Consider the following 24,561-nt stretch of genomic DNA (forward strand, 5'->3'; position numbering starts at 1 on the left):
AAGAGCATTAGGTTTAATATAAAACAATTTAAAAAGATTTCTTGTCTACAGTACGAATTTCCACAATGGCATGCACAGATATTTGAACATAATACATATACTTTTATTTAAACTAATCTACATTGCTCATCAGTTTTCAATATTCTTATGAAGCAACAACTCTGAAGTGATATCAATTGGATCACAAATTATAATATATATTTTTATATTACATATCATATCAACAATTTCTTATCATTGCTTAAACTCTCCATAGAGGCATTTTAAATAAACTTCTCTATGATCCATTTTGGCATTGAGTAGGTTTGGCACACTGAAATCTTCTGTCTCTGGTTTCCGATTTTTATTTGAGGAATAAATACAGTTTCAGAATTAACACCTGATAACGGTGACAGTTAAACATACATTTAATTTTTATAGTGTTTCATTTTTTCTTAACATTTCTATAAATGCTTTATCACCTAGAAAATATAGTTGTATAATTAAGCAAAATATAGTAAACATGATTTCAGATGTTAATGCTTGAGTTCAGAGTTTTCAGCTCATTATATAGGAGTTCAAATGCTTCTCATTACAGTAACTCCATGTCCTCATAAGATCCCATAGTGATTAGTTAACACTTGCATAATTATTTATTAATGTGTGAAACAGCATAGCAATGATTTGCTATAAATGGGAGGAATGTTAGCCATAGTGGTTTGCTACAGGAAGAACATCAATTTTGTCTCAACTGATTGCTTTAATCACAAAAGTGTTCATTGTCTAAATAGGCATACCCTTTTGTGAATTCCTGGCATCAGCCTTTCATTATGGAATTAGCAGCCTTTTTTATTTTAATTTTTTGCTTTATGGGCCATTTTGCTACTTAGTCTCCTTTCGCTAATGACTAAACTAGGAGTAGAGGTGATGTAATGATTTGATTTAATCAAAGCTGCCAATTATTTAAACTCTGTTTTAAGATTCCCACAGAATATCTACTTTGTATGCAACTCAAATTACAAACTAAATGCTTAATTCTGTTTTAAGAGTATAATAGTTTATCATACTTAAAGCTTGAGATATTCAACTGTGTAAATATTTGAAATAACCTGTTCTAATAATATTTATTTAAGAACTAGAAATTATGGTGGTGCTTTGATGAAAAATTGAAATATAACTGCTTGTACTTTGATACCAGATGAAATATATGGCAATTGCAAACATGGAAACATGAAATAAAATACATTAAAATATGTTTTCTAATCTTTGTGGAGGTTAACAAAATAAAAAACTGTGTATTCTTATTTTTATTAAGCAAATTCTCAACTACTATATCAGAAGATGTTGTTTCTTTTGTAGGAACATTTCATTGATGTAGTAAAGAACCAAGAATTCCTTCTGCTTCCAGCTAATGAAATTTCAAAACTTCTGTGTAGTGATGACATTAATGTGCCTGACGAAGAAACAATTTTCCATGCTCTTATGCAGTGGGTAGGTCATGATGCTCAGACTAGGCAACGAGATCTGGCGAAGCTGCTTTCTTATATCAGACTGCCATTACTTTCGCCACAGGTATGGAACTTTATTAAGGTAATGTAAATTAGATTTCTAAATTACTGCTAGGCAGCAGACCAGTCATTATCCATCCATTTTTTTCAGAGAATATATAGTAATGGTGTATATAGAATTCACTTCATAGAACAACATACTCTTCAGTTAAAAATATTATAATGGAGCAAAGGAAATGCAGCTTAAAAGAGTAACCTATAGATGATCCTGAACATTGTAATATCCATCAGTTTCAGTTTCCTCCCTTGCCAAATAGCATTATAACAAGCAAAGAAAATGACTGGGGATCCTTTTCTGTTTCCACTCACCTTCTAAGCAAAGTGGTAATAATCAAGATAGCAGCTTTGTGTAAGGGGCTTTAGGAGGAGTCAGATACAGGATAATACCTACAAACATGGACAATTATCTGCTGTAATTGAAAGCAAGCTCCTGTCTTTTCAGATGCACTCATTATAATGGTATTCTCATTATGTATACTGAACTAAAGGATTGTAGCAAAGATGATTCTAAAAATAAATGTCCTTAGTTAAGACCTAGGATTGGCTCATATGTTGTTCAATTTTAACATGAATTTTCACTGAAAAGCAGTGCAGGCCCGTTGTATAATTGCAACATTTGCATTAACAACCATTTATCAATTGCAAACTGATCTATAGTAAATATGGTTTGTACAATATGGAAAAACACATTGCTCATATGAATTTCATATTTATTGGATCTGGCTAAAGTGCCCCAAATCATTTACTTTGGAAAGAAAAGAAGTCTTGTAAAATTAATATAAAATTCATACATTTTATAACATATTCCTCAATTAAATTTTAATATTGAAAAAATGTTACTGTATTGATAATTTTTCTCTTTATTTTCAGTTGTTACTTATTTGTATGTGTTTATATAAAACATTATTATAAAGCCAAGCAATAACCCAAATTTGTTTTCTAAGGTGGTTGTTACTCACATTCTAATGGAGTGAAGAATAGTTGCTGACATTATTTTTAGTGTTTTAATTTGCATACAATGCAATTAAGGCTCTCCTAATGACATTTCATATGCATCAATTATAGTTTGTTGATATTCAGATTACTGTCACCTCCCATGTCCCCTTTTTGCCTTTCTTTTATTCCCCCACAAATAAACATCGCATGAAAGTATAAGGGACACACCCTTGAGTACACACACTTATAACTAAAAATAGATTTTGTACATGAGTGGAAAAGGTGATATTTCTCTTTGTGACTAGCTTATTTTGCTGAGAATGGTCCTCAGTTCCCTCCATTATCTTGTAAATTGTATTGTCTAGTGCCTCTTTATGGCTAAATGAAACACCATTTTCTTTCATCCAGTCATCTGTTGGTGGGCATTTAGGTTTATTCCATATCTTAGATTCTGTGAATAGTGTTGCATTAATCATGGGTGAGTAGGTAACTCTACATAGAATGTTGAATTAGATTTCTTTGGATATATTTCTGGGATAATGTAGCTAGACTATATAGTAGCTCTATTCTAGATTTTTGAGAAAACTTCATACTAATTTCCTTTTACCAGATTACTTTTGCAACATCAATGTACAAGGGTTTCTTTGTGTTTACATCAGCCAAATATGTTACTTATTAGAGTTTTTAAATTTTGAACTTTAAATCTTAAAAAAAAAAATTCTTACAGGTATATATTGATGATGCCCATTTGGACTGGTGTGAGACGAAATGTCAGTGTGGTGTTATTTTGTGTTTTCCTGATAGCTAAGGATGTTGAAACTTGTATTTGTTTGTTGAGTGACCATTTGTGTTTTTTAGTTTGAGGATTATCTGCTCTGTTCAATTCATTTGTCCTTTTATTTATTGGATAAATTGTGTATTGGTATTTAAAGTTCAGAGTGTTTTGTGGATTCTAGATATTAGCCCTTGTTAAATGTATAGAAATTTCTTGCATTCTGTAGAGGTCTGTTACACTTGTTTTCTGTGAAGCTTTTTATTTATTTTATGCAATCCTCATCCTGTTCCGTGATCCGTTTAGAATCGATAGGTGCAGTGTAAGAGGTAGAAACTTGCCAGGTGGTGGTGGCGCACGCCTTTAATCCCAGCACTCGGGAGGCAGAGGCAGGAGGATCTCTGTGAGTTCGAGGCCAGCCTGGTCTACAAAGTGAGTTCCAGGAAAGGCGCAATACTACAGAGAAACCCTGTCTCGAAAAACCACCAAAAAAAAAAAGAGGTAGAAACTTATACTTACTCTTAAGCATGTGGATATCTGATTTTCCTCCCTCCATGTGCTAAAGAGAAAATCTTTGATACGGATAGTTTTTTATCAAAAGTTAGGCTGTAGGAGTATAGTTTATTTCTAAGTTCTCTATGTTGTTCCACTACTCTATCTCTCTGTGCCCCTGCCTCGTGTGTGTGTGTGTGTGTGTGTGTGTGTGTGTGTGTGTGTGTCCATTTGCATGAAGAACGCTATTGTCATTTTGTTTGGGATGGCTGTGAATCTATACACTGCTTTCATTAATGTAACCTTTCTTATAGTATCCATGACCTTCTTCAGTCCTTTAGAGTTTTCCTGGTAGAACACTTTGGCCTCCTTAAATAGGTTTATTCTTAGGTATTTTACTTTTTGCTGCTATTATGAATGGAATGTTTTCCTAAACACAATTTTCACTGGCATTAAAAAAATCTACTAATTTTTATATATCAAGTTTGTATCTTGTTACTTTTCTGAAAGTGTTTAGCCCATCTAAGACTCTTGTAGTCAGCTCCTTAGAGCCTTTTACATATATAATCGTAAGTATGTATCCAAATAATTTAAGTTCTTCTTTTCCTATTTGATTCACTATTATATTTTCCCTCATAGATTTAGCTAATAATTCAATTTATTGAATAAGAATTGAATTATTATTATTATTCAAACAATTCTATTGAATAGAAAGAGTGGCCACTCTTGTATACTCTGTGATTTAAAGGGAAATTCTTTCAGTTTCTTACCTTTTAATAACTGCCCAAGTAATGCAGTTTCTTTCAGTCTTCTGCCTGTTTCATTGATCTATATGTATATGTGTGAGTGTGTGTGTGTTTACATGCACAAGTTTTTGTGACAATGCCATGCTTATTTTGTTAAAATGGAACTATTGTACTATATGAGATTGAATATCATGATACCTTAAGCAGGATATGAATTTCCCTTATATACTCTTTATTATATTGAGGTGTGTTTCTTCTAGTAACAGTTTCTTCAGAGCTTTTTATCCTGAAGGTATGTTGAAATTCACTGAAGGCTTTTCTTGTTGTTGATATTGTTTTACATTTATTAAAATCATCTTGTGTTTTCTTTACCTGAGTCTATTAATTTACAGTTTTACATTTGTTGATATACATTTGTTGTAGCTTCTTCACATACCACAAGTGAAGCATATTTGATAATATTGTATGACATTTTTCATATATTATTCAATTCCATTCACAAATATTTTTTGATATATTTTGTGTCTAATTTTACTAGGGAAATTGGTCTAAAATTTTCTATTTTTTGTGTGTGTCCTTCTCATACACACAAAGGTTCAAGATAATCATAGCTTCTTTTAGTAAAGTTTTTATACAATTCTATCTCTTTCTCCTTTATTGAATGGTCTAAGACACATTTATGTTAATTCTTCTTTAAATATCTGGTAGAATTCATCAATGAATCTGTCCAGTATTTTCCTTTTCTTTGTTGGGATACTTTGATAAAGCCTGAATCTTTTGTCTCACTATTTTATACTATTATTAACACTTTTATAACCTCTGAATTTAATTTTAGTAGGATGTAGCTGCTTATGAATTTACCCTTTATCATAGATTTTCCAGAGGCTTTGAAATAAAAATTTTGAAAGTATTCACTAATGATTCTTTGGAATGAATTTGCCTCTATTTTAGTGTTTCTTTTTTCAGCTATCATCTTGGTAAATTTGGCCCTTATCTTTGTTTATTTCATTGATTCTTTGTAATGTTCTTCTATTCTCCATTCCATTATTTTCTGCAATAACATTTGTTATTTCTTCCTGTCTATTGACTTTGAGTATAGTTTGTTATTAATATTGTTATGGTATTAAAATGCATTGTTAAATTGTATTTTTTTTTAATGAAAGCATTAATATCCTCTTAGAACTGCTTTTGCTATCATATAGTTCCTAATAAGCTCTTTTGTTAATTAAACTATGAAACTTCATATGTTGTTTGAGTATATATATATATATATATATATATATATATATATATATATATATATATATTCAATGACATAATATCAACTGCATTCTTGAGTATATTGTTTATACAAAAGAATACACAATAGTAATACCTAAAAGATAACTACTTAAATATATATGCATATATATGTATATATGTATATACATATAATGTTGTTCTCAAGATACTAAATAAAGACCAGATAGCTGAAATTCAGAATTTGTAGAAAATTTATTTTTGTGTGAACATGAGTTTCTAGACAACTTATTAGATTCTGTAATTCAATGATGTATGAAATGTCCTCAGAGCAGCAACAAGATATTGTCTATGACCTTTTTAGAATCTATGTTCTTAGGCCCTACTCTGACCAGCCAAATCACTGTCTATAATCAGACTTAATAATATATCTCTTAATATGTGTATCAGATATTTTTAGGCATAGAAAATCCTGAGAAACACTTCTGTATCTGAATCTCTTAAATTTACAGTTCTTTATGTAGATTTGGTATTTCTCAGCAGGTATTAGTTTACACTTTTCTGTATTAGAATGAAGGGATGTGTCATGCCTAATCATACAACTCTTGTTCTCTCAATTTTAATAATGCTTTATTCCTAAAATATGTTTTATGTGAAAACTTCCTGATACTGTTAGTAATAGGCAATGATATGGGCATGTAGGCTTTCTAAGACAAGTTAATAAATTCTAAACAAACCCTATGGAAATAGAATATATGAAGATTATAAATCTATAAAGTGTTTTTTAGAGGAAAGTTGTGTAGCTTAGTCTTCAAACTTACTTCAAATACCACGTTAAAGAAATGCCTACAGTTTTATCAGGCAAATCAAAATAGTGATTCACCAGAGAGATACAACTTGAAATAAAAGAAAACTAAAGTTAACCAGAAAAGAAGTAAATGTCATAGAAATCTTATGGGTTGAGATTAACAATTTTACTCCAGCAAACGTGTTTGCTATTTTTTTTGATATACTATACCACTGTGGATCTAAAACTTCAAAGAAATGAATAGAGTATAATAGATGTCACCATTCTGAAATATGTCTTTGAATTTTCCCCAGTTAATCTTGGGAGCAATATTTTACCTATATTTTATCATTGTTATTTAGGATCCTATATTGTATCAGGTAATGACAATATCTATCACCCACTTTTGCTGGTCTTGACTCGTAATTACTCACATATGTACATTATTTCACCTTAAAAAGCATACACTTTCAGAATAATGCTGTGATGTAACGATAAAGATACAGTACAAATACAGGGAATAATATTTTAACAGATCCTGTTTTCATGACATCTGTGATAGCTCAAATATACAAAAATATGTACTGCTTGCATTAGCTACAAGCAGTAGATGAAGATATCCAACTTTGTGTGGCTATAGCTAGTCTATTTGATTACTTTTGACAATTCTTTTTATGTCTTTCCCCATACTTACTCTTTCATGTTATAGAAATAAACCATGCTCTTTCTGATTTTGGACTCCTTATATATGTGCTGTGCATCATTACTTTCCAGTTACTTGCAGATCTGGAAAACAGTTCGATGTTTACTGATGATCTGGAGTGTCAGAAGCTACTAATGGAAGCTATGAAGTATCATCTCTTGCCTGAGAGAAGATCTATGTTGCAAAGCCCTCGTACAAAACCTAGAAAGTCAACTGTGGGGGCACTTTATGCTGTGGGAGGTATGGATGCTGCTAAAGGTAAAAGCAACACATTAATTGATTGGGAAAATATCTCCATTTGAAAAAAGAAGAGCTATTTCTAACAGCCCACGTTATAAGGATGCTAGTAAATCCTTGTTAAGTAAGTGTATCTGAAGCTGATTTTCATAATTAGGGTAGTTCATGTGATTCTGTGACTTCATTTTCCTTCTCATCTTATGGACTGTACTCCATTAATTACTACTGGCTAAATTCTTAATGGGGATTTTACTTTATGAACACAATTCTAGTTTTGAACATTCAGTTTTTCCTGTCAAATCTTTTCAGGGAAAATTTATCTATCTACCTACCTATCAGTCCATCTGTCTGTCTGCCTGCCTGCCCGCCCATCCATCCATCCATCTATCTATATATCTATCTGTATGTCTATCTATTTTTGAAACAGATAAATACATCCAAATGTATTTTTGCACAAATGTAATAGTGCTATCCAGCTATTGCTCTCAATTCAGCTACATGCTTAAAGACTAGTTATAAAATATACTGATCCAGTTGGGGGCTCCTCAGGCCCTCTGGATAAGTGAGACAGTTGATTATCTTGAACTGTTTGGGAGGCCCCCAGGCAGTGGGACCAGGACCTGTCCTTAGTGCATGAGCTGGCTGTTTGGAACCTGAGACCTATGCAAGGACACTTTGCTCAGCCTGGGTGAAGGAAGGAGGGGACTGGACCTGCCTCAACTGAATCTACCAGGCTGAGATGAATCCCCAGGGGAATCCTTGCCCTGGAGGAGATGGGAATGGGGGATGGGTTGGGGGAAGGGCAGGGGGGTCCGGGAGGAGGGAGGACAGGGGAATTCGTGGCTGATATATAAAATTAAATTAAAATATAAAATAAGAAAATCAAAACAAACAAACAAAAATACTGAAGTGCTGACAGTAAGACCATCAATTCAAATTTGCAATAAAAGCTTAATTTTATATAAATAAGAATTCCATGAAATTAAAGAAGCAGTTTCTAAAGCCATTATCCTTCCCCTTCTTAACATTTTTTTGCCTATGGCTTCGCTATTTGCATGTGTTTTTTTTCCTTCTTATGCTGCTTTTGGATAGAATAACAAAGCAAGGATTTATTTTTATTATTTTATTTTAAATGCAAGGGTGTTTTGTTTTCATACATGTCTGTGAATCATATGCATGTTTGGTACCCACAAGTAGAGTCTCAAGAAGACTAGAAGAGATAGATACCAGATCCCTAGGAATGGAGTTACAGGTGGTTTTGAGCCATCAAGTGGGTGTTGGAAATAGAACCTGTATCCTATGAAAGGGAAGTTGTTGCTCTTGCCAGGTGAATCATCTCTCCAAACTGAAGCAAAGATTTTATAGCTAAAGTTTATTGTGAAGAAAGTAAGCATACTGATAAATCATAAACGGAAATTTATTTATTTATTTATTTATTTGGTTTTTTGAGACAGGGTTTCTCTGTGTAGTTTTGGTGTCTGTCCTGGACCCTGCTCTGTAGAACAGGCTGGCCTCGAACTCACAGAGATGCACATGGCTCTACCTCCTGAGTGCTGGGATTAAAGGCGTGCACCATCACAGCCCAGTGAAATTTATTTTTGATAGATTTGACAAAACAACCTATAACTTGAAGGTTTATCCTAGGAACAATCCATTATTTCCATTGGAAATTGGAAGAGAACATAAGAAATATGTCAGTTAATTACAAAGCTTTTACACTTAGTGAATTTTCTGTTACTATAACAGAGTATCTGAGGCTCAGAAATTCAAAATAATAAAAAATATATGAGTTGGAAGGACAGAAAAGAAAGAAAGTGAAAATAGTAAAGAACATATAAAGGTGCATCTTTGATTTTTATTGGTGTTCATTGATTGTAGAATACAGTAGTATCATTATTACATTTTCATATATGTACATATAACATATAATTTTTTATTACTATTCACTCCCTCTATTATCATTTCTCATCTCCTGTCTGATTTTTGCTTGGAAATAGTCTGGTTTCATAATAACTGAGTATTGTGATAGCAGAATTAATCCATTTGTGAGAGTAATTATTCCTCATCTTATCAGTTCTTCTAATACAAACACCTCTAAATATTGCCATATTTTGCACTAAATTTCAGTATATAAACTCTAGAAAATATATATCAAATTTAACACTTCTGAAAATGAGATTGTAGATGGGATTATTTCCAAAATTTTGAAACTACTTCATATAACTACTGTTCTTCAGAAAATAACAAATCTTATCGGATACCATAATTAATTTCAGGTTTGACAGTTTGGTATTTTATTGTCTTGTTTTTCACATTTTGGTATACTTTTGCTTCTGTAGCTTAGGCTGACCTAAATGGTAATGACAACCCTCCTGAATCAGCCTCCTGAGTTTTGGTATTATGGACATGAGCAACTAAACTTGACTTTAGAGCATTGAATAGAATAACATTAACATCTTCTTGGTACTTAAAATAAAAGCTAAATGTTCTAAGTGCAAAACATGAATGCAATTATCATTCGTTGTGATTTTTTTCTTTCTGTTCTGGGAATCAGTCCAGGGCTTTACACATGCTAGACTAATGCTGTATCTTTGAGCTATAAATTCTGGTTCTAGTTTGTGTTATCTTTAAAGACACAATCTGCAATATAGAATCATTTTTAAGTGTTGAGACTTTTGTTCATTTTATTTATTAATTTATTTATTAATTATATGTGTGAGCACATGTGTGTCACCGTGTGCATGTGGAGACAATTTACAGGCATCAGTTGTCTCCTTGAGATCAGATGCAAACCATCAGATTTAGCTGCTGGCACTTTGACCCACTGAGACACTTCTCTGGTACAGTAGAGAAACCATTATATGTGTGTGTTTGTTACATTTGCTTCTATTTTGTCATTTTCAAGCATTTCTTGTCTATGTTATCCTTAAATGAAGGGATTTTTTAAACAATAAAATGATTATAAGTATATACAGTTTGATGTCTGATTCTAAAGATAAGCAAAATATAAAATTTTTATATCTGAACTCTATTACCACAGTTTTGTTTGGAAGGCAAGTAAGCCTTTCATTTTGAGGGTCTCTGAGTTCTTTGTATATAGAGACACCGTATAAAGCTCTATTGGAAGTTGCCAACTATTAGGAAAATAATAAGAGCTAGTAGTTTCAAGTACCTTTTTGAAAACACTTCATGTCTGACCATATTACTGGAAGAGAGTTTCTATTACTTCTACTTGGGGCAATATAAGATTACATAATCTTGAAATTCTATTGAATGAATTCTTACTAAAAGTCATGTTCTTCTATCTCTATTTTCCCTATTCTAGAATGGATAGCAGCAAAACCCTCCCTATACTTTGTGGTTTCAGGTTCTTGAAAAACCAGAGTGAGCACTTAAGATCAACAATAAAGCAGTAAAGAATTAGATACAAAATCTAAGTAGTAAGCACAAAAACATGTAAAGGGTAATATCTGCTTATATAAATCAGTATTATATTTAAAAAAGCATTTATCGGTATATTTTTTCACAGTGCTATATATGCCTTTCCTTATAGTATATTGTTTCAGTTACCTTAAAGATGCCTTTTGAAATTTCACCTATTAATGTCTAGGAATATAGTACTCTGTTATTTAGTTTTGGTTCTGTATCATATAATAGATACAGAACTTCAGTTAAATACAGATATTACACAAATGTCTAATGCTAACTTTAATGACTACAATATGTCATGAAAGAACCACTAGTCAAAACTTTTGTGATTGTAATAAAGAAGTTAAAAAAAACCCTTACCTTCTGTAGCTAGACTAATGTCCTGGAAAACTGATCTGGCATAAAACAGATATCTAAATATTTCAAACTCAATATTTTTGTGATAGCTAACTAATGTAGCCTTGTGTAATTTCTTAACCTATTTACCTTTCCATTGTTCTCTATATTTTCTTAATAATTAGCATAACTTAATTTTTAATTCTAATCTAAATTGACTATAATTTTCACTGATTAAAACAATAATAAAACAAATCAAAAAGAATGAAAAGAAAAATTTGTGAAAATTGTAATAATTAAACAGAAACATAATAACATTCACAAAAAACTGGATTTGAAATCATATAGGAATTTGTATGTATTTCATTTTTAACAGTGTCATCTAAATATTTATAGTGCAGAAAAGATGACCCAAATCAAGATAAATTAGCTATAGATACAATATTTGTTCTGCCTATTTTGCCTTTATATGCCCCAGACATTAGCCTTACAGCTATCAATGACAGCACTGCAGATGTTAACTTTATTTTCATTGTTAACTTTGTTTCAATGAAGTATTTTTCCACAAATCTACCAGGTAAGAATACATGGGAAATGTTTTGCTTATCCCTGTGATAAACTGTAGGAGTGAATACTAATTCAATCAACTTGCATTTTTTCATTAGAAGCCTAGCCATTGTGAAAACCCAGCTTTAACTGGAAACACTCAATAACAACTTTTAGTGAATGACAAAATGCATTGTTTACAGAATTGAAAAATTCATTACAATAATAGTTAGAATTTACTATTGCACTGATGAGATTTGACTATGTCACTAAATTGGTATTTCAGAAGTTTAAATTAAAACTTTCATTAATGAGGTAATTCTTCAGAATTCTGTAACTTTAGCTGCAATTTATCACATAACCACCATGGAAAAGTTTCAGAAACAATGCCAAAAACCTACATGAAAGGAATTTTAATTCCTGATTATTTAATCATCCATCTAATATTTACTTCGTTTTAAATAATTTTAAACACACACACATCTATATACATAGAACAAAGAAATTCTTAAATTGTAGAAAAATACAAATAAAGAATGATTATCACAATTAAAACTTCAATTCACTGGATTCAGTGAACTATAGATTGGAGTGAATATTAATTGAACCAACACTTTACATAAATATCCAGTAACAGAATCCAAGCTATGGGCTTTTTCATTATATATACAATATTCAAGACCTGTATTGGTATGACTAGTAATATAGCCACAATTATATTTCATGTTATATTTAATATTATCACCAAAATCATACTTTGATGACATAAGCCACATATATTATACTATTTTCTGCTCAGTATTCCAGTTTAATTCAAAAGTGGTGGAGTTATCACTCATTACCTTATTCTTCAGTTAGTACTGTCATCTGAGCTAGTTAACTTAATTTGAGCTCTCTTTCCTGGTGCTATGCTGTCAATTAAAACACATAATGTGAAATAACCCAACTTAGAATTTTAACATGATTTTATCATTGCTAATTACATCTTTAACAGGTACTACTACAATTGAGAAGTATGACCTCAGAACCAACAGTTGGATCCATATTGGCACTATGAGTGGTCGTAGACTTCAGTTTGGAGTTGCAGTTGTTGATAATAAACTTTACGTCGTGGGAGGAAGAGATGGTTTAAAAACTTTGAATACTGTGGAATGTTTTAATCCAGTTACCAAAACCTGGGTTGTGATGCCTCCTATGTCGACACATAGGCATGGACTAGGTAAAATATTTAATGTTATATAATTTCTCAAAAATATACAGGAAAGCTTTTCAAATTAAATATAGCAGCACTTTTCTAGGACTTATTCCATGAATTATTACATTGGCTTAAAAGTTCTGTGAAGGTTAGCAAACGTGAAGAGCCCATGGAAATTTTCAACTGTAACATAATGGTATATTTTAATTCTATGTCCCTTCCACCAACTTTTGAAAGGGTTCCATTTCAGAGAAGATAATTTTTTCAGAAAGGATATTTTATGGAGAATATAAAAGGCAAGAGAACACTTTCTCTAAGCTCAGTTGAGAGTGTAAAAGTTTTGACAATGGTAAAGTATTATAAGTTCTAGTTAGAAAATTATGCCTCTACCACAACAACCAAATTTGCATTCACTAAAAGATTTTGGATTCAGGTCCGGGATAAATATATTTATGATTAGCACAGAGCTCTAAAGTATAATTAAGTCAGAGGTTTCTAAGCAGCTTAAGACTGAGTAAGGTTGTGTAGAATTTTGTGGAACTTTAGTTCTCCTGGGTATTTGTCAAGGTACGTTCTTTATACTATGTTCCATGTGCTTTAAATATTATGGTACTTGAAAAATAGAGTATTTGACATTTTGTTTACATGATATGCTTTTAAAGTTAATTTTTAAAATTATTTGTAGGCAAGTGTGTTTATGTGTAGGTTTATGAACATGAAAATAGTGCCTTCGAGATCAGAAGAAGGTGTCAGATCTCTTGGAGCTGGAGTTACAGACAATTGTGAACTGCCAAACATGAGTGCCAGAACTTAACTCATCCTGTCCTTGGCAAGATCAGGACCTACTTTTAACCACTGAGTTATTTCTCTAATTAGCACAATAGACTTTCATATGGCTACTAAGTGTCAGCTCCTGGACTGGAATTTTCTCACCATTTCTTTGATAAGTTGTTTCTGCTAAATCATAAACAATGTAGTTATTATCTGTTATGTAATACTTACCCATGTGCATGTCCTGCAGAGAAATAAAAGCAAGCTTTTAAAAATACAATCTAACAAATGTTAGTAATCACATATGTGAAATGTTTGTACAAAACACAATGAGAGTCTGATTAAGATGTAAGTGAAAAAAGAGGCCAATTCTAAGAGTCCTGAGGGACAGAGTGAGATCATTTATAATTTCTAACAAAAACATCCAGCTAAACTTCAAAAATGAAGGCCTAGTGAATTATCTCAAGGAAATAATTTTAACCCTGTATTCAAATAAGAATTGAAAAAAACATTCCACATTAAGCCTAAAAGTAGTAGTTCATCTTATGTTAAGCATCCTATCCTGTATGTGATTTCATTTTTAAAAAGTGCTGAAATTATGCCAGAAAAATGTTAGTCTCCATTTTAATTGCTTTCCTAGTATTATGCTCTCTGCTTCAGTTGATTTTTAGTTATACAAGAATGATAGTTTTCCATGATATATAGTGATCAGTGGAAGTTTTTCTATGATAATAAGACCCTATTTAGCCTCATATGAGAATCAATTGATTATTCACATGGGCAGAAACCTATTTCAGATACAAAATACAGTTTTTAAAGCAGTTAGTTGCTTCTAAAGTGAAAATACATGTATTGCATAAGGCATGCATAGGTGATCCCTCATACTATGTTATCCTTTAGGTGTAGCCACACTTGAAGGACCAATGTATGCTGTTGGAGGTCATGATGGATGGAGTTATCTAAATACTGTAGAAAGATGGGATCCTGATGGACGTCAGTGGAATTACGTGGCCAGCATGTCAACTCCTAGAAGTACAGTTGGAGTTGTTGCATTAAACAACAAGTAAGCTTAAACATAAAAACTCTTTGCTACCAGACCATGCAGTATAGAGTTTCAGTATTATGATCATCAATCAATAGACATTCTACACTATCAGAACATCCTTATTAGTGATTATAAAAGTCATTTAGTGGAAACTTCCATTCATTATGATGGAAAATAATTGTCTACAATAAATGCTTCATTAAATATTTTATAGACTTTTTCTGCTCAAAATTTGGTCCTGGAACCAGAAATATGAGCATTCTTTGGGACAAATATTTCATCTCAGCCTTGTCTAAAAATACTTAGACTCTGTATTGTAATGAGATTTTAATGAAGAAAAGTATATACATATGAATTTGAGAACACTATTGAAGATAAACATTTCCAATTTACCCTAAATGAATGGCACATTTTGCATTTCTATTTACCCTAAATATATAAAATCATTTGTCTGCCCATGTTTATGAACACAGTAACTTTTTTGTTTAGCAATCTCTCCTCTGAGAGTTTAAGGTTCATAAGTATTAAATTCCATCTGGTTTTGCCCATCCTAAAGATTTACTTTTTCCTGATCTTGTGAAAGCAAGCTAATAATCTCTAATGATGTTTCCAAGCATTGAATTAGTGCCAATTAATTTTAATGGTTTTCTTTAGTTTTTAATTTTTTTCTTCTATCATTAAGAATATATTATAATTACATCATTTCTCCCTTCCCTTTCCTCCCACTAAACTGTCTCAGATAATATTCATTTCTTTCTTTCAAATTTATGGCCTCTTTTTCATTCATTATTTTCACATTCATATATGTACATATATATATATATATATATATATATATATATATATATATAACTAAATATAACCTGCTTAATCTGTATAATGCTACTTACATGGTTGATTGTTTTCATAGACATGGAACCTCTCAAGGTAGCATATAGGATAGCTTACATGATAGGAATTTCAGACAATAGAGTAACCAGTGTCAAGAAGATCTATGTAATTCTGTACTACTATGCGTAAAACATGTAAACAAGCTCAGTAGAAAACCAGCACAGATATATTTTAGAACTCAACACAAAAAGAAATAGGAAATATTTAAAACAGAAATAGGTCCCTATCCATAATATTTTGAAGTTTCACATAATCCTAAACTGACTAATCTAACCTGGTGATATCAAGTGATTCAGTTCCATAATCACCTCTATACATTATACCAGACTCAAATCAACAACTTGAATTTATTTCATTTAGTTTTACTGAGTTTCTGTTGTTTAAAATTCAGTGTGAAAGAAAGTTACATGCATATGGTTTAATAAATGTTTATCATCTTTATTATTATAGTATAAAATGTAAGTTAAAATATATATTAAAATAATTGAGAGTTATAAGTCACTAAGGAAACTTTAATAGCTACATTTTCTTCCTAAAAATAGTCCACCTTCTCAATTCTATTCTATTTCTTTAGTATGTTTATATGAATATCTTTCAGGAAAAATATTTCATACTAAGTAGTTTATACATGACAGAAAGTGTAAAGTGAAGCAGTTGGAACTTCTATAGCTGCAACTTCATTGAAATTGATTGTTGGGACCATATACAAAAATAAAACATTGTATACCTTCTGGCTTTCTGCCCATAATTATTTTCCAGACCTTTAGTGTTAAGTTAAATTTACTTTAACAAAAATCAAAGAGGAATGTTTGGAATAGACTAAGCTTTACCAAGTGCCATATATAAATACCCATTCATAAACCGAGCCTATAGCATGAATCTTAAAAGTTCTTATTAATAAGATCAAACCTGAGGCCAGTTATTGGGGTGAACACTGGAAGGTCAGAGAACTAGAACAAGCCACAGCAAATCTCACCTGACCAACTACTCAGCTGATCTTGTTTCCTCAGACTGGAAGCTTCTGTGTCCTCATTCCAATGGCTCTCAGCTGAACTGCTGCTAGAAGCCTGAAAGCTTCAGCAGCTAAATGCTTCGAGTTTCTGGTCCTCATGCCTTATATACCTTTCTGCTTTCTACCACCACTCCCTGGGATTAAAGGCTTGCTTTCTGGGATTAAAGGCGTGTGTCACCATGCCTGGCCATTTCCAATGTGGCCTTGAATTCACAGAGATCCAGAGGGATTTCTACCTCGGGAGTGCTAGGATTAAAGGTGTGAGTGCCACCATTTTCTAGCCTTTGTATCTTGTGGCTGTTCTGTCTCTGACCCCAGATAAGTTTATTAGGGTGCACAATATTTTGGGGAACACAGTACCACCATACTAGCCTTTCTGTTGCAAATAGTGATGGATTAGAATATACATTATGAAGCGTGAGAAAATAGAAATGCCTTCATTTTCATTTCTATAAATGAATTTTGTATGAATATGTGAACACACACATACACACACACACATATATATGTATATATATATACATATATATATATACATATATATATATTTAAATGTCTCTATTTTTCTAGACTGTATGCTATTGGTGGGCGTGATGGAAGTTCCTGCCTCAAGTCAATGGAGTACTTTGACCCGCACACTAACAAGTGGAGTCTGTGTGCTCCGATGTCCAAAAGACGTGGAGGTGTAGGTGTAGCAACACACAATGGATACTTGTATGTTGTAGGGGGACACGATGCCCCTGCTCCTAACCATTGCTCCAGGCTTTCTGACTGTGTAGAAAGGTAAGTCTTATACATGTACTTATCTGGACTTTTCTTTAATAAGAAAAATTAGAAACTACCAAAATGTGATCTGATATGTTAGACTTTTAAATAGATTTGTTCTTTGTAACATTCTACACCTATGGTTAAACACAAAGTATTTTGTAAAAAGCCCTTAAAATTTAGTATCAAACTTTATGAAATATATTTGTTTAGTTATTATAAAGTAGTGACACAAAAGAGCTAAAAGAGTAAGGACATTTTATGAAAAGGTATCAATCAACTCATGAAATTCAAATCAAATTAAGTTTGCTGTTTCTAAATTCAATTCAGTCTCCAAAATGCAAAAAAAAACCACCAAAACTATAGGCAGAATTTCCAAATAAAATTAATGTTCTGAACAACAACCTTACTTATTGCAATAAGTATTTCCTTGCTCAAAGCTAAATTTGTAGATGATTGTAGCTAGAGTTTTCCTGCCTGGCCCACAGTCAGGACAAATCTCTCTCACCTGCCAGCCCCACAGCCGCTCAAACCCAACCAAGTAAACACAGAGACTTATTTGGTTACAAACTGTATGGCCGTGGCAGGCTTCTTGCTAACTGTTCTTACAGCTTAAATTAATCCATTTCTATTAATCTATACCTTGCCACGTGGCTTGTGGCTTACCGGTACTCTACATCTTCCTTGTCCTGATGGCGGCTGGCAGTGTCTCTCTGACTCAGTCTTCCACTTCCCAGCTTTATTCTCCTCCTTGTCCCGCCTACACTTCCTGCCTAGCCAATGGCCAATCAGTATTTTATTTATTGGCTAATCAGCAACACATTTGCCATACAGAACATCCCACAGCAGATGATTGTTTTTACACTTTGCTCTTTGTGGGCCTACCCACCACCTAAATAAATACATGGAGACTTATTCTTACTTATGAATGCCTGGCCTTAGCTTGTCTTATTTTCAGCCAGCTTTTCTAACTTAAATTATCCCATTTTTCTTTAAATGTGTTTTGCCTCTGGGATTTTACCTTTCTCTTTTCTGTTTTTCTTTCCTTCTTATTCTGTTGACTGACTGGGTGGCTGAGTGGCTGGCCCCGAGCATCCTCCTCTTCTCCTTTTCTTCATCCTCTTATTCTCTCTTCCTGCCAGCCTCTCCTTTTTCTCTCTCCTGCCTCGCTCTTGGCCATTCAGCTCTCTATCAGACCAATCTTGTGTTTTAGGCAGGAAAATAATACAGCTTTACAGAGGTAAACAAATGCAACATAAATAATGCAACACAACTTTGCATCATTAAACAAATACTCCACAGCATGAATGAATGTAACATATCTTAAAATAATATTCCACAACATAAGCTCTTTGAATTGAAAACATTGATTCAGATAAATGGCATGGTATGTTGCTTAAAATAAAGATCATCTGTCTGTATTCTCTTTCAAAGTCGACAGCATGTGTGGGTACAAAAACAGTTAAAATAGTGTTAATTTATCATCAAATCATAAATTTTTCAGTTGGATCTCAGAAGACACAGATGATTTAGGGAATATGCCCTTAATGAAATTAATGAAACAGGTAGATTTTGTACTTTGTAGACATAAATTTTTGTTGAAATGTCCTTGCTAATGCACACACACACACACACACACACACACACACACACACACACACACGTCACATTTGATTGAAGCCATTACAGTAAAGAAAGTAGGGTTTTCTAGTTTGTTGCTTTGCTTCTCTGCTGACCAATCCTAACTTAGTGGAGCAAGGGACTTATTTCAGTTTATAGATGAGAATGTGGAGGCAGAAGTGAAGCAGAGAGTATGGAGGAACACTAACTGTTCTTGTTCCCCATGGCTCACTAAGCTTGTTTTCTTATACAGCCCAGGTGCATCTGTCCTGGGATGACACTGCCAACATTGTTGTGCAATACCCCACATTAGTCATTAATCAAGAAAAAAATGCCCACAGATATGCCTTCAGGCCAATCTGATGGAGACAATTCCTTAATTGAGGGTCCTATTTTTCCAGTGATTCCAGTTTGTTAAATTGACAAAAACTAACCAGCACAACAGAAAAAAAAAGTGCTTTATTTTTACAACATTATTATGCGTTGAAAAAACAGTCAACTTGCCCATTATCCTGGATTTCTCTTAACCATTATTTGATACAGAAGCATTTAACTTAGATGGTTCCCAAACCATCAGTGTTCATTTTTTTTCTATAATGTTAATTAAAAAATTAAGTTCAAGAAGTCAAAGAAATTTTCCCAATTATTCTATTATATGAGCAATGAGCCCATGATTAAGCCTCTTGTTTTCAAGATCACTAGAAATTTCCATTATAATTAATATATATAATGTATCTGTCTCTATAGACTGAAAAGATGGAGAAATGGAGATAAATGGTGCTATTTTAAATTGAATATGATGAACTAGTCAGCATGTTTCTTGATAACTACTACTCCATGTCTTTACAGATTGCAAAAAAATCTCAATAATTTTATTTCCTTCTTAAAATTCCATATTTCCTGGGCTTGGGGTATAGCTAAGTGGCTTAACCAGCCCACTTGTCAACCATGTTAAGAACCTAGATTCACTCAATCCTCAAGAATGCCAATAATGAAGAAATAAATGAAAACCATAACAATTCAACATTTTCTTAACTTGATAATAACCTGATAATATTAATATTTTGAGATTTAATTGTGAATGAATAGAAAATTATTGAGATTTTATGTAAATATGTAAGGAAACCCCTCTGCAAGTTCTCACTCACCCGTTGTACATATAACTACTTTACTTGGAAAATACAACACATAGAGGATCAACTGTAGATTTTCTTGATCTAGGTCTCAACATATAATAACAATTTAAGGTGACACAGTAAGGGCATTCAATAATATATAAGATACATAGAGGTTGTCTTGATAATTTTTAGCTTTCTGATAGTATTTAAATATTATTTAATTGATATCAATTCAGATACAAGTTAAAATGAGATATTTTGAATATCTATTGAAAATTTTTAGATTAAAGGTTGTAATTCTAACATACTTAGTAAAAGGTGACATATGAAAAAAGCTTTAAATGTGCTTTTACAAATAGGTCAATGTGATTAGAGAGCATTTCCTGTATACTTACATGAATTTGCTTAACTTTCACACTTCTCAGATACAATGTTATATAGTTTTAGCATACACTTCAAAATTATAGAAAAGTTTTCCATAAAAAGTTTTAATACCGAATTGGTATAACATATGAATTGAGTTGATTAAAGAAATGCATAGTACTAGGGAAGGAAATACTTCTTTCTCTATGCTTTACATGCCATCTAGTGGCTAAAAAGAGTTATGTCCTGTACATGTTCTTAGATGAAAATTCTTTTGTCTTGTATAGCAAACCTACACTTGATATTGCTTTTCAATGTTTCTAATTATGTGTTTTACACACTAACACATTTTATTAATGCCTATTGATTTTCATTATAACATTACTGGATTTTGCCTCTCAATTTTCTTCCTAAATCTCTTTAGATATGATCCAAAAAGTGACTCGTGGTCAACCGTGGCACCTTTGAGTGTTCCTCGCGATGCTGTTGCTGTATGCCCCCTTGGAGACAAACTCTATGTGGTTGGCGGATATGATGGTCATACTTATTTGAATACTGTTGAATCATATGATGCTCAGAAAGATGAATGGAAAGAGGTATTCATGTAAAAATCTTCAAATTGGTATATTTCAGAATTTAAGGAGTTTTTAAAGCTTAATTTTGGAATTAATTTCACGTTATTCCTCTGTACAGCCAGACCAGATCTTTTCTTAGTAGACAAGTACCCAAGAGTCCTAGGTTCCGACTTTGGCTCTATCACTGTCTCATCATTTGTTTACTCAAAGCATAAAAGAACACTAACAGAGAATGGCAGTATAATTATATATGCCAAATTCTTGTGATCGATCATTTCATTTAATCCTCACAAAACCTTTGAGTAGTAGTACCATTAGCTGTTCACAGTTGAAAAAAACCTGAGAAGATTGTCACCAATGTAAAAAGTTATCACAAAGTAACTGAACTTTCAGCTGAGATCTATTAGCATTCTACAGTCTATAATGATCTGAGCTGCAGTTTTCTTATTTTAGGACCAGGCAAAAGTTGGGCCCAAACATGTAAAGACTCTCTGAAGGTCAACATTCTCAGTTATGCTAAAGACAGTGTTTCTTTTCTTTTTCTTTTTTTATTTGTGTTTTAGGAAGTCCCTGTCAACATTGGACGAGCTGGGGCATGTGTTGTGGTTGTGAAGCTACATTGAAACTCTCATTGGCTAATGTAATGAAATGGATTTATTTCAAGAATGAAGAAGAAATATGGTCTTTTATGAAATTTATAACAAATTCAAATTCTGTTCTGTCATTTTCATGTATAGTTGAAATTGTTAACATTCGTAAGGCTGAAAAATGTGGATTACCTGTTAGTGTTGAGTGTTATGTGCTATCTCAGATCATAATCTAATGAGAAATCCAATAGGTTATGTTTAGCCTCATTACCATATAATGTTAAAGTACCTAACAAAAATTTGGCAGTGGGCAGTATTTGAAGGTGATGAATGCATTAACAATTTTCATGTAAGGATCTAAGAAGTAAAAACATTTCTTATTAAAGGTACTATAAAATAATGACAGAAGCCTTGAAGCATCAAGTCTGGTATCAAACAATAGCTCACCTAGATAATAATACCTCACATGTGCCAAGAAGAAGGGGTTTTCTGTGTCAAAGATGAAATAGACTATTCATTGATATAATTTGTTATACTAATCACACTATGTCAAACTTTTCACAGGCTATTATACTCAGCTAACTATCTGCCAAAATATGTGTATAGATTTTTCTATTCCATGCTGTGGTGTGTTAGTAGATTCATTTGCAGTAAAATATCATAATGTCGCCTATACAATCTATATTCTGTAACAGTGAATATCATATTGATACAAACTGTGCCTGAGCTTCAGAATGTGAGGGCCTCACTTGTACAGAAATTAATTCTCTTCTCAAGCATTTAATGTGTTCTCTATAAACACCTTCCATTAAGTTAAAAGTTGATCTAAACAATTCTAAAGATTACAGTTGAGAATATGATGCATAGTGTTAACACTTGGGAACACCAAAATGTCTAATACGTACAGTCAATTCTATAACTTCTCTTTACCTATCAATACCTGATTTTCTTTCAATTTCATAATCATGTTTACCTAGTAGTAAATGGTAAGAACACATGTACTACAAATCTACACTTTTGAAAGTAAAAAATAAAAAGACTTTGAGTAGTATTTTAGCTTTTAACAGTATTTTCATTTATTCTACCTAATGATTAAACAATATGGTGAAATATTGAAAACTCATGTTTATGACTTAACTTTTCAAGTAAATGTTCCATTTTAGAATTTCTATAATATCTTCTCTTAAATGAACTTTGTATTGTAGAATATCAAAGCAACCATCAAAATTCAGAGAGATGCTTATAAAATGTACTACTCCTCCTACCTATTAATTCTTTTTAAATCACAGCCTAAGTTGCACAAATGTATTTGTACTTTGACAAATTGAATTTAAATAAAATCTTTCCCCTCTGGTTCTAAAGACTGTGCTTTTAGAATACGCTGAGTACATGTCGAATGATCCTTCTGAGGCAGTAGTTTCTCGATAGCTAAAATATTTGCATGTTAATGTACAGTTCCCCTCCTTTGTTTCTTATTTTGTCTCTAATTCTCAACAGAGAGCGACAGATGTTTCTAAGTCTAGAGGTGAGACAGAGAGGCTATCATACATAAATAAAACACATAAGACCTTGCTGGATTTTACTGTTTGCTATTAGCATATTTTAATTACCCATAATAATGAGTTGCCTTGTGACATTTCCTACATTTACATAATGCATATTGATAATATTCATCCTTGAGCTACCATCTCCTTTCTTCTTTCACTGATACTAATCTCCTCTCTCTCCTTTGCTAGGTCTTCCTTTCATGACTATTGTATTTACCTTTTATAACTCATTGTGACCAAATGAAGCCGGGCAGTGGTGGCTCACGCCTTTAATCCCAGCACTCGGGAGGCAGAGGCAGGTGGATCTTTGTGAGTTTGAGGCCAGCCTGGTCTACAGAGCGAGTTCCAGGAAAGGTACAAAGCTACACAGAGAAACTCTGTCTCAAAAAACCAAAAAAACAAAACAAAACAAATGAGTTCCATTAGTGTTGTTTACAGTAGCATGGGTGAGAGGTTGGTTAGATGTTTTAAATTAACATTTTTTTTTATCAAATCAATGTGAAGTACAAATATCTCAGTCTTTAACCCGTCTTGCAGTTTAAGGCACCCACTTAAGTAAGGTTGTGAACAATTTGGTAAGCTACATGTTAAATGGCCTGTTGTTTATCACAGATTGTCAACATTACTGTAATGATTACATGGTATCAACAAACTAAATGTGCCCATACTAATGCCTAATCAAACAAACAGACAAAGAATACAATGTTTTTTTTTTCCAGCTTGCTAGTTTTCTGTTTAAATGCTTATTGACTTTAAGGAGAAATGCACATGTCACCTAGAGCTACCATTTCACAGCTGCATTTGAAAATTATGCTTGGCTACTCTATCCTAGAATGAACTCAAAATGAAATCCAGAAATCTGGGCAGATGTGACCAATATGTATAAAGACCTACAGTGGCCTAGAACACACACACACACACACACAAAAAAAAAACAAAAAACAAAAAAAAAAAAACAAAAAAACAAACAAACAAACAAAAAACCATAGCTCTCTTTGTCTCAGTGAAACATAGCTGGGAAATGGAGTGAAGGCAGTTCCTTCTTTCCAGGTATTCATGGAGATCATCTATCAGTATAATTTAGGCAGACTTAGGTAGAGACATGTCTTAGTTACTGTTCTATTGCTGTGAAGAGACACCATGATCAAGGTAATTCATAAAAAAGAGTGTATTTAATTTGGTGTTTGCTTACAGTCTAAGAGGGTTAGTCCATTTTTGTCATGAGGAGGGAACAGACAGACATGGTGCTGGAGAAGTAGCTAAGAGGTTTTTATCCTGATCCACAGGCAGTAGGCAGAGATG

The 24,561-nt window shown here is 32.6% G+C and overlaps 1 protein-coding gene across 2 annotated transcripts in view; it reads left to right on the plus strand.

The window, feature by feature from the left end:
* The window catches only part of Klhl4 (kelch like family member 4), an 89,576-nt gene extending 66,509 nt beyond the window's left edge, over positions 1-23,067 (plus strand). The window contains exons 5-11 of one of the 2 annotated variants that reach the window (XM_052735025.1): positions 1,339-1,551; positions 7,294-7,480; positions 12,765-12,989; positions 14,637-14,799; positions 17,255-17,467; positions 20,975-21,146; positions 21,689-23,067. In XM_052735025.1, the coding sequence (XP_052590985.1) occupies positions 1,339-1,551; positions 7,294-7,480; positions 12,765-12,989; positions 14,637-14,799; positions 17,255-17,467; positions 20,975-21,146; positions 21,689-21,748 (1,233 nt within the window). In that variant the 3' untranslated portion in view covers positions 21,749-23,067. The remainder of the gene's footprint in view (positions 1-1,338; positions 1,552-7,293; positions 7,481-12,764; positions 12,990-14,636; positions 14,800-17,254; positions 17,468-20,974; positions 21,147-21,688) is intronic. The other variant, XM_052735034.1, reaches the window with a different exon arrangement.
* The last annotated feature ends 1,494 nt before the right edge of the window (positions 23,068-24,561 follow it).

The sequence above is a fragment of the Peromyscus californicus genome, unplaced genomic scaffold, assembly GCF_007827085.1.
Source record: "Peromyscus californicus insignis strain IS unplaced genomic scaffold, ASM782708v3 Scaffold_10__1_contigs__length_136768540, whole genome shotgun sequence".
Classification (NCBI taxonomy): Eukaryota; Metazoa; Chordata; class Mammalia; order Rodentia; family Cricetidae; genus Peromyscus; species Peromyscus californicus.